The 13061-nt window shown below is 31.2% G+C and overlaps 1 protein-coding gene across 5 annotated transcripts in view; it reads right to left on the bottom strand.

Annotated features, from left to right (window-relative positions):
• The window catches only part of VPS13A (vacuolar protein sorting 13 homolog A), a 258210-nt gene that overhangs the window by 13208 nt on the left and 231941 nt on the right, over positions 1–13061 (bottom strand). For 3 of the 5 annotated variants that reach the window (XR_009503701.1, XM_059924955.1, XM_059924956.1), the window contains one exon: positions 12194–12308. Coding sequence is in view for 4 of the 5 variants with exons in the window: in XM_059924955.1 (XP_059780938.1) it covers positions 12194–12308 (115 nt within the window). In the remaining variant the exon portion in view is untranslated. Of the gene's footprint in view, positions 1–9541; positions 9714–11427; positions 11991–12193; positions 12309–13061 lie in introns of those variants that run through there. The other 2 variants (XM_059924957.1, XM_059924958.1) reach the window with 2 other exon arrangements.

The raw sequence follows: 13061 nt of genomic DNA, 5'->3' as shown, positions 1-13061 counted from the left end.
TTTATACTTTTCAAAACATCATTTATATTATTTTGAAAACCTGGAATTTTAGACCTCAAGGAGTATTATTGTTCATCCAAACTAATCTCTTCCTTTTACACATGAAGAAATTGAGGATCATTTAAGTGTCTTTCCCATCTAATCTTCACAACAACCTTGTATTATTAGGTTAAGATTACATTTAAGTGACTTGCTTGGGGTCATATTGTCAGTTGCAAAACTGGGCTCAAAAAAGTGGTTCCTTCACTTCTAATTCCAGTGCCTTGCACTACACCATGATAGTATCAGTCACACGTTTCCATGGTACCTCAAAAATGTCTTCAGTATCCCTGGATGCTGGATGTTGCTGAGGAAGGCTGCTAAAGCTGCTCAGGCTGGCTTAATTTTTTTAGGTTAACAGCATTCAAATAGTGTAATATTAATACCTTATCTTCCTCCACCCCAATCAGATAGGTATGAATGTTTCTACTAAAATAATTTGGGATACCCTTTAAAATAAATGAAGAATTAGCAAAACCAGGGCTAGGAATCACATGTAGTCTTTGCATCAAGACCAAAGCTAGGCAGAAAAATCAACGAATTTGCCTGAAGTATCAAGTACAATAGCCAGTACTATAGACATGTTAGCCTCACTTACATGCTATAGTGTTAAAGGAAAAGCATTTTTTGCCTTATTCATTAAAAGAATATACGAATTATCCATCATCACTTAAGAACTTTCTTAAAGAAATAAACAGAGAAACACAAAGGAAACTGTATTCGTTATATATAATTGTCAGAACCTACAGGTAACAAAATGTATGGTTATTGATAAGGGTCCCTTTTGCATTAGAAAAGTTGAGTATGTAAGCCTTAGTTTACTAGATATAAATAAATCCAAACCAAATTGATTATACGTTAGAAACACACAAAAAGTAGGAACTGGAAAGACAGTTGTGTCAGGGTTATCCTCTACTAATATCCGTATTTCCTGCCAGATAAGTCCCAGTACTTTAGAAAAAGAACACACCTAACAACTATAGTAATACAGAAAACACTGCTAACACTTTCCAACCATCTAAATGCTATGAAGTAGCACAGTTCTATAACAAACACATTTCTGAAAAAACAAAGCAAAATATGAAAAGATAGATGATAGGAACAAATCACTAACACGGAAGACTTTAAATCGCAAACAATATAAGGTACTAATATTCATTGCAAATATATTTAAGAAAATTGGGTAAAGATAAGAATACAGTTAAGCAAAAAACGAAAACAAAATCTGTTCAATATCTGTTTCTTTTGGAAGATGAGTTTCATAGAGGTATATATATATATTTTAAGATAGCAGCATGAGTGATAAAAGGAAAATGAAATTCATCTAGATGAAAAAGATAAAGAACAAAATGCTATCGAGCAAGAAAATCTACTGGATAATGAATAAATGGTTTTATAGACTGGCTAATTTGAATAGTTTGGAGACAATGGGGAAAGATGAAAAGTTTATCAACGGATTATACTAAAAAATTAAGTGTACTTTTAAAAACGACAAAATTCAGGGAGGTAAACAAATTAAAATGTAAATGTGACCATTTCTCAATTATTTAAGAAGTAAATAAATAAATGACTTGTAATCTTCTCTTTAGAGAAAAATGTAGTAAGTATAACTTCCTTAGAGTAATATGATTAAGGCTTAGGGATAAAAAAGGTTTTATCAATTCACTTTAAATATAACAGATCTGAGGGCTATAGCCAGGAAAAACAAGGTATTCAACTAAGCTTCATGGGCAAATATTGTAGAAATTCATTACCTGAAAGCTCAATGATTTCATATATATAGCAGAACAAATATAAACACAAGTGAAGAATTGGTATTTAGCTTATTATGTGAGGCAAATTGGTTTTTTAAAAAAATTGAATCTCATTGACTGTGTCATCAAATCTGAAGAGGAATAAGGCTTTGTTTAATCCCTCCCCCATACTTTTGTCTCCTCCCATGCAAATAAGCTATTTTGACAGTCAGCCAAAGTATAAACTATGCTGACAGCTTACACAGGACAGCTGAGCATAACACTGTGACATAAAATCAAATAAAAGAAACTATTATCTTAAGAGATGTGAATTGTCACCAACTGGTTCAACTAAAACAGTCTGGAGAAAGGACAGAATTATGCTCATGACATAATTATGTGCACTGACAACAGCAGACCATTAATTAACGTACCTAATACATTCTACAAGAAGAGCCAGAGAAGTTGGTCAGAAGTACTGTAAGTGGATAGTTACAAAAGTCTCTCTAATGTAGTTCCAGCAGAACCTCTATTGAACATTTACTGACCCATGATACTATATAAACTTGAAAAGAGTAACATTTCTTTCAAAATACTGAAATAATTCAGAGCAGTCCAAATCACTGAGGTTTTATTGTTTCTATCGCTTACCAATTAATGTGTGGAAACCGTCAAAACGTTCTAACTGGGCTTCCCTGGTGGCGCAGTGGTTGAGAGCCCGCCTGCCAATGCAGGGGACACGGGTTCGAGCCCTGGTCCGGGAAGATCCCACATGCCGCGGAGCAACTAAGCCCGTGAGCCACAACTACTGAGCCTGCGCGTCTGGAGCCTGTGCTCCGCAACCAGAGAGGCCGCGACAGTGACAGGCCCGCGCACCGTGATGAAGAGTGGCCCCCGCTTGCCGCAACTAGAGAAAGCCCGTGCACAGCAACGAAGACCCAATGCAGCCAAAAATAAATAAATAAATAAATAAATTTAAAAAAAAAAAAAAAAAAAAAAAAAAAAAAAAACGTTCTAACTATTCTATTAGCCTTAAAAGAAAAAAAAAAAAAGGCAAAATTTAATGATGGTTTTTTATTTTGGCAAAGAGGAGACAAATGAGGAATACAGAATAATGATGACCAGAACCAGCATACACTGGTTATTATTCATCTGGAATAATGAAAACACAGTAAGTTCCTATTAGACACTGTACTAATAATCACATATATTACCTTGCTTTTTAATCCTAGCAACACCATCAAGGTACTATTATCTTGGTATTATATACCAAAGTACTGTTAGTACTACAATTATCTTCATTTTATAGTCTGGAATATGAGATCAGACTAGAATAAGACTATAAAGCTAGTAAAAGGAAAAGGCTGGTACTGAACTCAGGTTTACATGGTTCCAGAATCCAGGCCCTGAGCCATACGGTATTACTGCACCCCAGGTATTTTTACTGTCAAAATGAGTTAGCATAGAAGAAATACATATATTCCAGTAGATGAAGTGGGATCCCATTTTAACAGCTCATTGGAATATGGATTCAGATAGTTCACAAGCTGTGTCACATCTCTTGTAATACTTCAATTTCATATAATACCCAGGGATAATTATCTCTTTGGAAGACAGTAAGACTAACAAACAACTAACTCAGACTCAAAGTTCACAAAATGTCTAAACGTACATTTCTCCATACTGCTTCCTATAAGATTCTTTAGCGGTAAATTTTCACTGATATACAGTTCATCAGAATCATCACCAGACAGGATATCAGTTTCATTTGAATTTACAACTAAAGACTCTTAACTGGCAAAAAACTATACATGGTGTTTCCTTTTATAGATGACACTAAATTTTGTTTTTAGATGAATGAAAGTGGCCTCCAATATAATTTTCTATGAAGATGAATTGTTCCATTTGGCAAGACAACAAGCTTTTCTCTCACAGGATATTTGGCTAATAAAGAAGACTTTTCATAATCTATAATAAAGTCTTCTAACAATATTATTGTTAGAGCACAAACTAAAAAAAAATATGAATGAACTTTACTAAGCTCAAGTTATGTTGAGAATCTATATGCTGTTGAAAGTAACCAAGGAACATTGTAAGGTAGGGCTCTCATGTATCAGTAGAGAAGTCATGGGTTGAATCCCAGGTTACAATTTAGCACATTTAGCTAAATAAAGACTAAAGAGATTTTAAACTAAAACTTACTGCAGATTTTTAGCTCTATTTGCACATCCTCGGTAAGCAGAAAGACTCAAGTTGAACCTATCTGAGCTTAACATTTTTATTTCTTTTAAAGTTAAATGTGCTACTTTAATATTTATCCTTCCATAATATATTTATAAATTTATGGGATGAAATGATGACAAAGTTTTGAAAAAGATTTAGTAATCAAATTAGTCTCATTTCAGTTACTGGATTAAAAAATAATTTAAAAATTCATTGTACACTTTTTTGACAAAGAGAAAACTGGAACCTCCCCTAAGTGGAATCATCACCTCCAGAAAAAGACACAATTTCAAGGTCTTATTCACACAGTTATTTTTATGTAATTCTGGAAGGTTCTAAGTGGGGTGAGTTAGTCCATTGGCCCAAAATAAAGTTAGTGGGACTTACTACTAAATGTTCAAAAGTATATGCTTTCAAAAATGATGTGCCAAAGACTCTCCAAGAGAGTTCTAGTAAGCTAATAAATGAGGTATGAGAATTGTATCCAAATTGGACAGGTAATCTTTTCATGGCATCTGCTTTATCTGAGATGCTAACTCTAATTTGCTTTGATAACAGAATTTGGCTCTCTTCAGTTTTCTCATCCCATTCAGAAGTATGCTTCTGGAGAGGAAGAGTTAAAATTGAAGAGTGAAATCCAATGGGCCTTTATCTCCTAGTTCTTGTCCACTTACTCAAAATTTCAGATGAAGCCAGGAAGAATGTTCAGCACTACTCTGGTGATCTGACTGCCTATGATAAGCCCGTTTTTTCCCAGATCAGTTGTAATTCTCCTCCGGAAGTAAAGGGAAAGACCACATCAGCTGAAGGTAGTTATCTTCCAATTGCTATTAAGGCAGTATTTGAAGCTAATTATAAACATCTGTAATTTCTGAAAGAAAAGAAATACACAACAAACGAAAACAGCCTCCCTTCTACAACTTATATAGTGGCATCTATGATATCTTTGTAAGAGATGTAAGAGAGTCAAAGAAAACACAGATAAAATTTTTAAATGTCTGAAATGGTTGAGAAATACTACCCCCACGGGACAACCCAGCTGTCAATATCTGTACACAATGAAACCCACAAAGATTATACATACATGCACATACACAAATGAATTTTAAGAGGAGAAGATTTATTTAAGGGGTAAATTTTTTTTTTTAAAGGCAGAGTCAAAAGGTAAAAATATGTTCAATCAAAAAGAAAAAGCTTCTACATCAACTATAAAAACATAGAAAGGTCCTGCTGGTGATAACGTATTCCAGAAGTAAAGACCAGGTTTCCCACATTGGGGACCGAATGGGTCACATTTTTAATCTTTAGAAGTTAACAGTAATTCTATTTATAAAAATTTACAATAAAATAAAAAATATATAACATAAATTTATATATTTGAATCATAATTACATGAATAAAAATTTTAAAATGAAATACACTGTAATAAATGGTGGGGAGACAGGGTAAATTTTTTCCTTTCTATTCCTATTTTTCTTTACTGAGCATATATTACTTTAACAATGTAGAAAATAATCTACTTTAAGTTTTTAAAAATTTCACATCTTTTGTAAAATACTAAAACTGTAGATTGAGAATCAATGTTAGTCCAGTGATTCGCAAGAGAGATTTACCTTTTTCCATGGAGTGCGAGTCTCTAAATTTTTTAATTCAAAGAAACTCCAAGTTTTATTGAATACATTCAAAAAACCTTTGTAGACATAATAGAGTTAACAAACTATTCACATATAATAATTTACAGTATAAAAACATAGCATTCCCAATTAAGAATTATATATACTATCCTGATTATCTGTTTATAAAAACACAATGACTATATTTTGAATGCTCAAATAATTAAGGATCCCTAAGAAATAGCATAATGCAAATTGAGTAGATATCTTTGTTACCATTTCACTGTGTAGGATATGTATATGCAATAAAGATGGTTACATTAAAAACCAATTTTACAAAATTATTAAATGTTTATTTTAAAGCTGATATTTGGAGGTACACTATTCCTATATACATATTGGTTGATATGAAATAATTGTTAAATAAATTTATCATACTGATTGAGAGATAATTACAGACATGAAAATGGGTCTACCACATTAAAACAAACCAAGCCATAAACTCCTACATATGACCATCATAAATTATTTTAATTAGCTCCCTAACACGGTTTGTGTTATTTGAAATCATGTGTTTCATTCTTCTTTGATTCAGGCCTTTCTGTAAGGTTTTGTATAGTATGGCTTGTACTCACTGCACTTCATAAATCTGAATATTCATCTACTGAAATTAAAGATTACATTAACAATCTAAACATTTTTAATTGATCTCCATTTATTTCAAAGGTGTAGGGATAGGATAATAAATAAAACTGACATTCTTTTTACATATCCATCATAATTATTATTTGACTTAAATGAATAATTTGTGTATCTTATTTAGACCCTATAGGACCTTTAATATTTTGGACTACTACAATAAATTACAAATATGCAAGGAAACCTATAAAAGAAAAAACTGTAGCTTGAAGATACAGTAGAAAAGTACTCAGTAACAGTTGGATTGTTGTTTCTGGTCCTCCTCCCATCACTATAGGAAAAGTATAATGCAAAATTTCACCATGGGATTTAAATCAGACAAACTACTATAGTAGCTGTCACAGCAGTCATCATTCTATAGTGTATATGACCCTGGGACGTAAAATACAGCAGCACATACTTCATGTTGAACTTTGATGTCCTACTCACAGATCTAAAATGGCTCCATCTGTTAATTTTCATAACATGACCTTAAAGTCAACACTCAACACTGCATCAATGATATGTTTTGAATAATTTCAAAAGGTAAAATTTATAAAATTCTGATTATTTTAAAAGCAGAAGCAAATTGAAATTTATTCCAACTTCCTTTTCAATAAGGAATATCGAAAGTCAGTAATATTACTCTGGATTTACTTTGTTATATCTATACCAATGTGAGCATCAATTAATTTCATTTATAGGCTCTTATAAACAGATTATTTATCCATGGTGATAGGTGTTCACAATTTTAGGATTTTTATAAACTCTTCTTCCTGCCAGTTTTCACTATGTTATTCAAGTGTCAAGTAGACATAAAGGAAAACAGAGAATGAGTGATTATTCCCTTAGAAAAGAAGAGAGAAGAACACTCCATCCCTTTATCCCTTTTTCTATACATAGGCAATGACCACATAGAAATTTGGAATATAAATAAAGTTAAAGGATATGGAAAGGTGTGGTATTACATAGTCAATCTTTCAAACTCAGCTTTCTCACAAGACTTTATTAGATGGATACTCCCATTTTTAAAGTTCTAATTAATTACAGAGCCACTAATAAACAAACAAAAGAACTGTTCATCTCATTTAAAATCCCAAAATTGAACTAATTTTCTATATATTTGATGAGGAATAAGAAGATATTTTTGTCCAAGTCCTATATCTCCATCAAGAAAACACAGAGCAATCCTCAGGCTTAAATTTTTCTCAAATAAAATTAACATAATAAATACATTTTTTAAACTGAAAAAATAATTAATACCTGTCAGCAGAGAAGCTTGAAAAGATTATTGCACTGGGGCAGGAAAACAGAAACAGAAAGAACAAGGCCAATTATACTGTTAAGAGAATGTATGCCACTTCTAAGGGCTAAAAACTTAAGGATGAATCCCTAAGGTCACATGAACAAAGTTTACTAGTTACTAGAATATTATTTTAAATCTTTTTACTGTTTAAGAGATTTTAAATAAATGTAATTCTACCTCCAATTTTCTTTTCATTAAAATGGTAAGGCACTGCTAAAATATCCAGAACTTTTCCCAGATAAATTCATAAGGACCTTTGTGAAACCTGTACCGTAGAATTAAGTGTCACAGACCAACCACAGGGTACTCAGTAAATTTCTTGCAAACAAGCAGTTAGCATTTTCTCCTTTAGAAAGGCCGCATGCTTAGCATAGTTGGAATCAAGAAGTCAATGAAGAAATTACCAAACCCTTCCTCTCTCAGGCATACACAATACATAACAACAGACTATGTTCTTTCCAGCTTCCAGTAGAAGCAGCAGACTTTGTTTGATTTTGACCAAGGGTGAGAGAGCAGTGGATGCAAGACAAAGACAAATTGTCTCTGATACCAGTAGTGACTATTTTAATGGTCACTGTTTTAATTTATTTACTTACTCCAAAAAGATAAGAATACTATATTTTGATGAAAACAGTAATTAAATTCTTTGACATTCACATATTTCTTAGTCCTAGCATACACAACCTGGATTTCTACTTAATTTGAATCAATGCTAGGCAGGTAGAAATTTCAAGAGCAAAATTTTTTAGCTTCTTTTTTTGTAAGCTCAATACTAAAAATCTGAAATAGTCATTTTCTAAGAAATAGAGAATAATAATTTATAGAGATAAAATCTTGATAAACCTAAGAATTAGAAGAGATTCAAGTCATTGGCTGAATAAATTAAACCAAAAGCTGAACAATTAAGGCAATTATCTACTACAGTCTAATATAAGCTCATTATAAGCAAAATGCTTAACATAAATTAAGGTAAATGCTCCTTTGTTGATCCAAATGCAGAGCAGTCATAAGGGATTAAACATCATACTATTAACAGTCATTAACTTTTTCGAGTTTTTTTTTTTTTTAAGTACATCTGATATACTAGAAAAATAGAACAAAAAGTTTCATCTAAGTTTGAAATAAAAAAAGCCTTCAGTATACAAAACATAAAACAGATTTGCTTATACATCTTTCAGGAACATAGATAACATTTTCCCAATATTATCTAGAAGAAATACATATAATTATGCTTACTATAAAAATTCTTCTGTCCTGAATTAATTCATAACATTTTATAATAAGGATATAGCACATGGATATGTAAGCTAATAAGTAAATATAATGATTGTAAAACCAACTTTGTTCACTGTTTCACAAAATGTGTACATAATAAAATGAAATAAAAGAACCAAAGAACATTTTTCTTCATTCTCAGACTATATATTATTTCATTATCTAACCTCTATGACAAATCATGAATGTTTCTTATAATAGTAGTTCAACCTATATGATTTTGGAATAGAACAACAAATTCATATTGCTTCAAGTTATATAAGTTTATTATTATTAAAAGAAATTTGACAAAAGATGCTTTTAAAATGCTAAATAAATATAAAATATTGACTGGCTATTACTATTCTTTCTCTTTTTTTTTTTTTATTACTCAATTACATTATATTACAGCCCAGAAAATTTACAGAGAACATTAAAAACAGCATTTTGCTAACAAATAAACAGATAATTTAAAATGAAACTAGTGAACATTAAAAAAAAAATTGCCTAACTTTAAATCTTAAAGACAAACTGTTATTACAAAGCTATAAAACACATAAAGCAAATGCTATAGTATATGGTATGCCCTACTTTGGCTATAAAATACATTTTTCCGTGCTTAAATAATGCATAAATTTTTGTTTTTGAAAGTACATAGAAAAACATTTAAAAGGAAAAAGTACTTTTAACTCCATATGGGCATTATGGTAGTAGTCATACAAAACATGTTAATGAAACATTCCAAATAAAATGGCAAAGAACATATGAATTTGAACATTTCAGATCTGACTAATCATCGTCATCATCATTATCATCATCACTACTTCTACTGTGAGTCATAATCCACTCCCTGTAGACCTGAATTTTCTGTAAGCATGGTAAAGAAAAAAAGAAGCACAAATGTTAGTTAAGTATGGCAAATTGCTTGGAAAACATGTAAAATTATGAAATGTTCAAGAAGTCAATAATTTTGAAGAAGACTTCAGTTCTAAGTGAGGCAGTAATTATGGATATAATATTTCATAACCTGATAGGCTAGTTAACTAAACTCCACTGGTTGGTACACTTAATGTATAGAACAGCTTGATGATACCAGTAAATTATTCTGTGACTATGTTAGAATTATTCTATTTCTCTAGTAGGCAGCTTTAATGGACTACTAGGAAGCACTATAATTATGTGCCACTTTCTAGATAGAAAGGTACACAATAAAAGAGTGTATCTCATATTTAATTATCATATATAGGCATATATAATTTAGTGAACACAGTGCACCCTTTTTAGAAAATTAGAAAACAAAAGGACAAACATTTGAAAGTATTAAATATTTTCTAAGGGCATTATTATGAAATCAGATTAAATCTAGGCAGATGAGATTTGAAATACTGCTTATATGTCATCTACTTCTTTGCCACAGCACTGGTACTTGTATATTTTAAAGTGTTTGCTAATAGTAAAGTTTTGATTCAAAAAAAGCACCATTACCACTAAAGCAACAACCCACTTCTTACACCTGTAAGAGAATAATGCCAAACACAAACATCCTAAGGCATCTGGTGAATTCCTATAGGTATTCCGACTAATACTGTGTTTAATACTCCTGCTGAAAAATAAGTAATGGCTGACAAGGATTGTGAGATTTTAGTCATTTAAACAGCTCTTTTAGCAATTAATTCTACAACTGGCCTAATGAAAATAACAGGCATGTTTAAAAATACAGTCAATAGTCATGATCTTAAATCCCAAACTTTAGAGCTTTAGAAAACAATCAATGGAAAAAAGTGTAGAACAAATTTACTTGTTACTGAAATCAAGTTATCAGCTGTGAAAAACTTTTGGTATGTCATGGCTTTCTTATCATCTGTTCTCTAATAATGCGGATGTATGTCTAAACTCTCCTCACTACTCATCCTTACTTCCTACTAAGTTTATAAAATAGTTTCTCAAGAAATATTTTTAGTTTTATGAAAGGTGATTTGATAACTATTCAGTTTATTAAAATGAATTAGTAATATGTTAACTGTGTTCTAATAAGGGAAGGCAGGTGCTGAGTAGATATGTATGTTTCAATTGTATAACTATAGGTGACTTCTGCAACATTTCCAAAGAATGATATACTGTCATTGTAGAGTTTGTCAACCTGCCATTTAGAAGACAGTCTCTCAGTAGATTGCCAGTTCTATCCCAATATGCAATTATACTGATGCTTTAAAAACATTTTAAACACAATGTAAAACCACTTAACTAAATATCACACATTAACACAATACTTATAGTTTATGGAAGTACATTTAATGCAAAATTATGTATATACTGTGAACATAAAGATATCAAGTACTATGAATACTTTCAAGTCTGTACTATGAGTATTTTCAAGTCTGTACAATTTATTATTACTATGAATATTTTCAAGACTCCTTGTTTTCAATTAAATGATTTAATTTAGTATTTCACATCTAAACCACAGAAACGACTTTAAATTGGTATATCCTATTGTGTATGTTATCTACAGCATAATCCAGATTTTAAAAAGTCCAACTTTCAAAGCATAAGTTATATAAACAGATAAAATATTCTATCTTCAAACTGACTATTGCTCTAAAAGCTAATTTTCCTTACTAAAAGATGTTGGTTTTCATGTAAATTGCTTATCAATTCCACAGGGTTTTAAATAGACCACACAAGCATAAAGCGGGAAGAGGGTCATGGCCATTTGAGCATCTTCAAAAGAAAAGCAGGAGAACCCAAGAATTCACAATAGCAGTGGTCATGATTTTTTTCCTTATCCATGCCTAACTGGACATGAGGATTATATCTGGAATAAAAGCTGTTAGTGGTTTGAAGGAAGCACCCTAAATAGAAATGGTCTAACTGGGTAAATAAGTACCATCAACTGTGAGGGTACATAAGGCACAATGGCTTTCAACAAATCTAGCAAATCCAGTACAGAACTAAGAGTATCCTATAAAAAGATCAGATGTGCTAAAAATCCTATACAAAAAGTTACCAATATAAAAGCTTTTCTTTGCATTCAAAATACAGAAACAGCTGTACGTAGTTTGTAAATTTTAAGACTAAAATCTACTGTTGGCTTTCACTTGCAAAGTCATGCATTAACTCTTTTCATATCAAACTTTTTGATGCCTGTAAAAAAGAAAAAAAAAAATCTTACAGTAAATAAATGTACATTTAAAACCTAAGTAAATGTAAGAAACTTTAAATGGAATTAAGCAAAACATATAAAAGCCCAAATAATCTAATATATATTTAAAGCATTATATAGCTACTTTAAAAAAAAGCTGACTTGACTATATTAATCTTAATTCATAAGATATTTCTTCACCCACCTGTAACATTTGATTTCCAGTACCATCCCTCAACCTGTAAGGTCTGATAACTCCATCTTCATTAAAGAACCTAGGGGGTCGCAGACTCTCCACTTCATCAGAAGTCTCTGTAGCTCTAGAGGGAAAACATATAACTTGATTTTAAAAACTACTCAAAAACTCCTAAGTATACTTTAAAATGAAACTACTAAAAAAAAGATCTTCTTTTGGATAAAATGAGACTATTACATCACTTTTTTAAATTCTGTCTTTTGACACAAATAATAAGTTCTCTAGACAAATGTAGAACTGTAAAGAAGTGTGATTATAGATTCTCTTGGATTTTCTTTGTAGACAATAATCAGAGAATCAGCGTATGAGTACTGCTTTTTCTTTTCTGGTTTAAGACTTTTAATTTCTTTTGCTTTTCCTATTTCCTACTATATTGCATTATTAGCTCCTCCAGCACAATGCGAAATACATGAGGGGATTGCAAGCATCCTTCTCTCATTCTCAACTTTAAAGGTAAATGTAATGTATCCATATGTACAGACACATACATATGGATCAATCTCCAATTAAAAGCAGAAATTGGCAGAATGGATAAAAAAATGTGATCCAACTATATGCTGTCCAAAAGAGGCTCATTTCAGAGTCAAAGACACAGATAAGTTGAAAGTAAAAGGATGGAAAAAGATATACCATGTAAATAATAACCAAAAGAGAGCTGGAATGGCTATACAAAAATCAGAAAAAAATTAGACTTTAAAAAAAAAAATTCCTATTGGACACAAAGAAGGACATTTAATTTTTTTTAATGAATTTTTATTGGGGTATAGTTGATTTACAATGTTGTTTTAGTTTCAGGTGTACAGCAAAGTGAATCAGT

Source organism: Balaenoptera ricei, chromosome 6 (genome assembly GCF_028023285.1).
Source record: "Balaenoptera ricei isolate mBalRic1 chromosome 6, mBalRic1.hap2, whole genome shotgun sequence".
Taxonomy (NCBI): Eukaryota; Metazoa; Chordata; class Mammalia; order Artiodactyla; family Balaenopteridae; genus Balaenoptera; species Balaenoptera ricei.
This window is presented reverse-complemented; position numbering and strand designations above follow the sequence as displayed.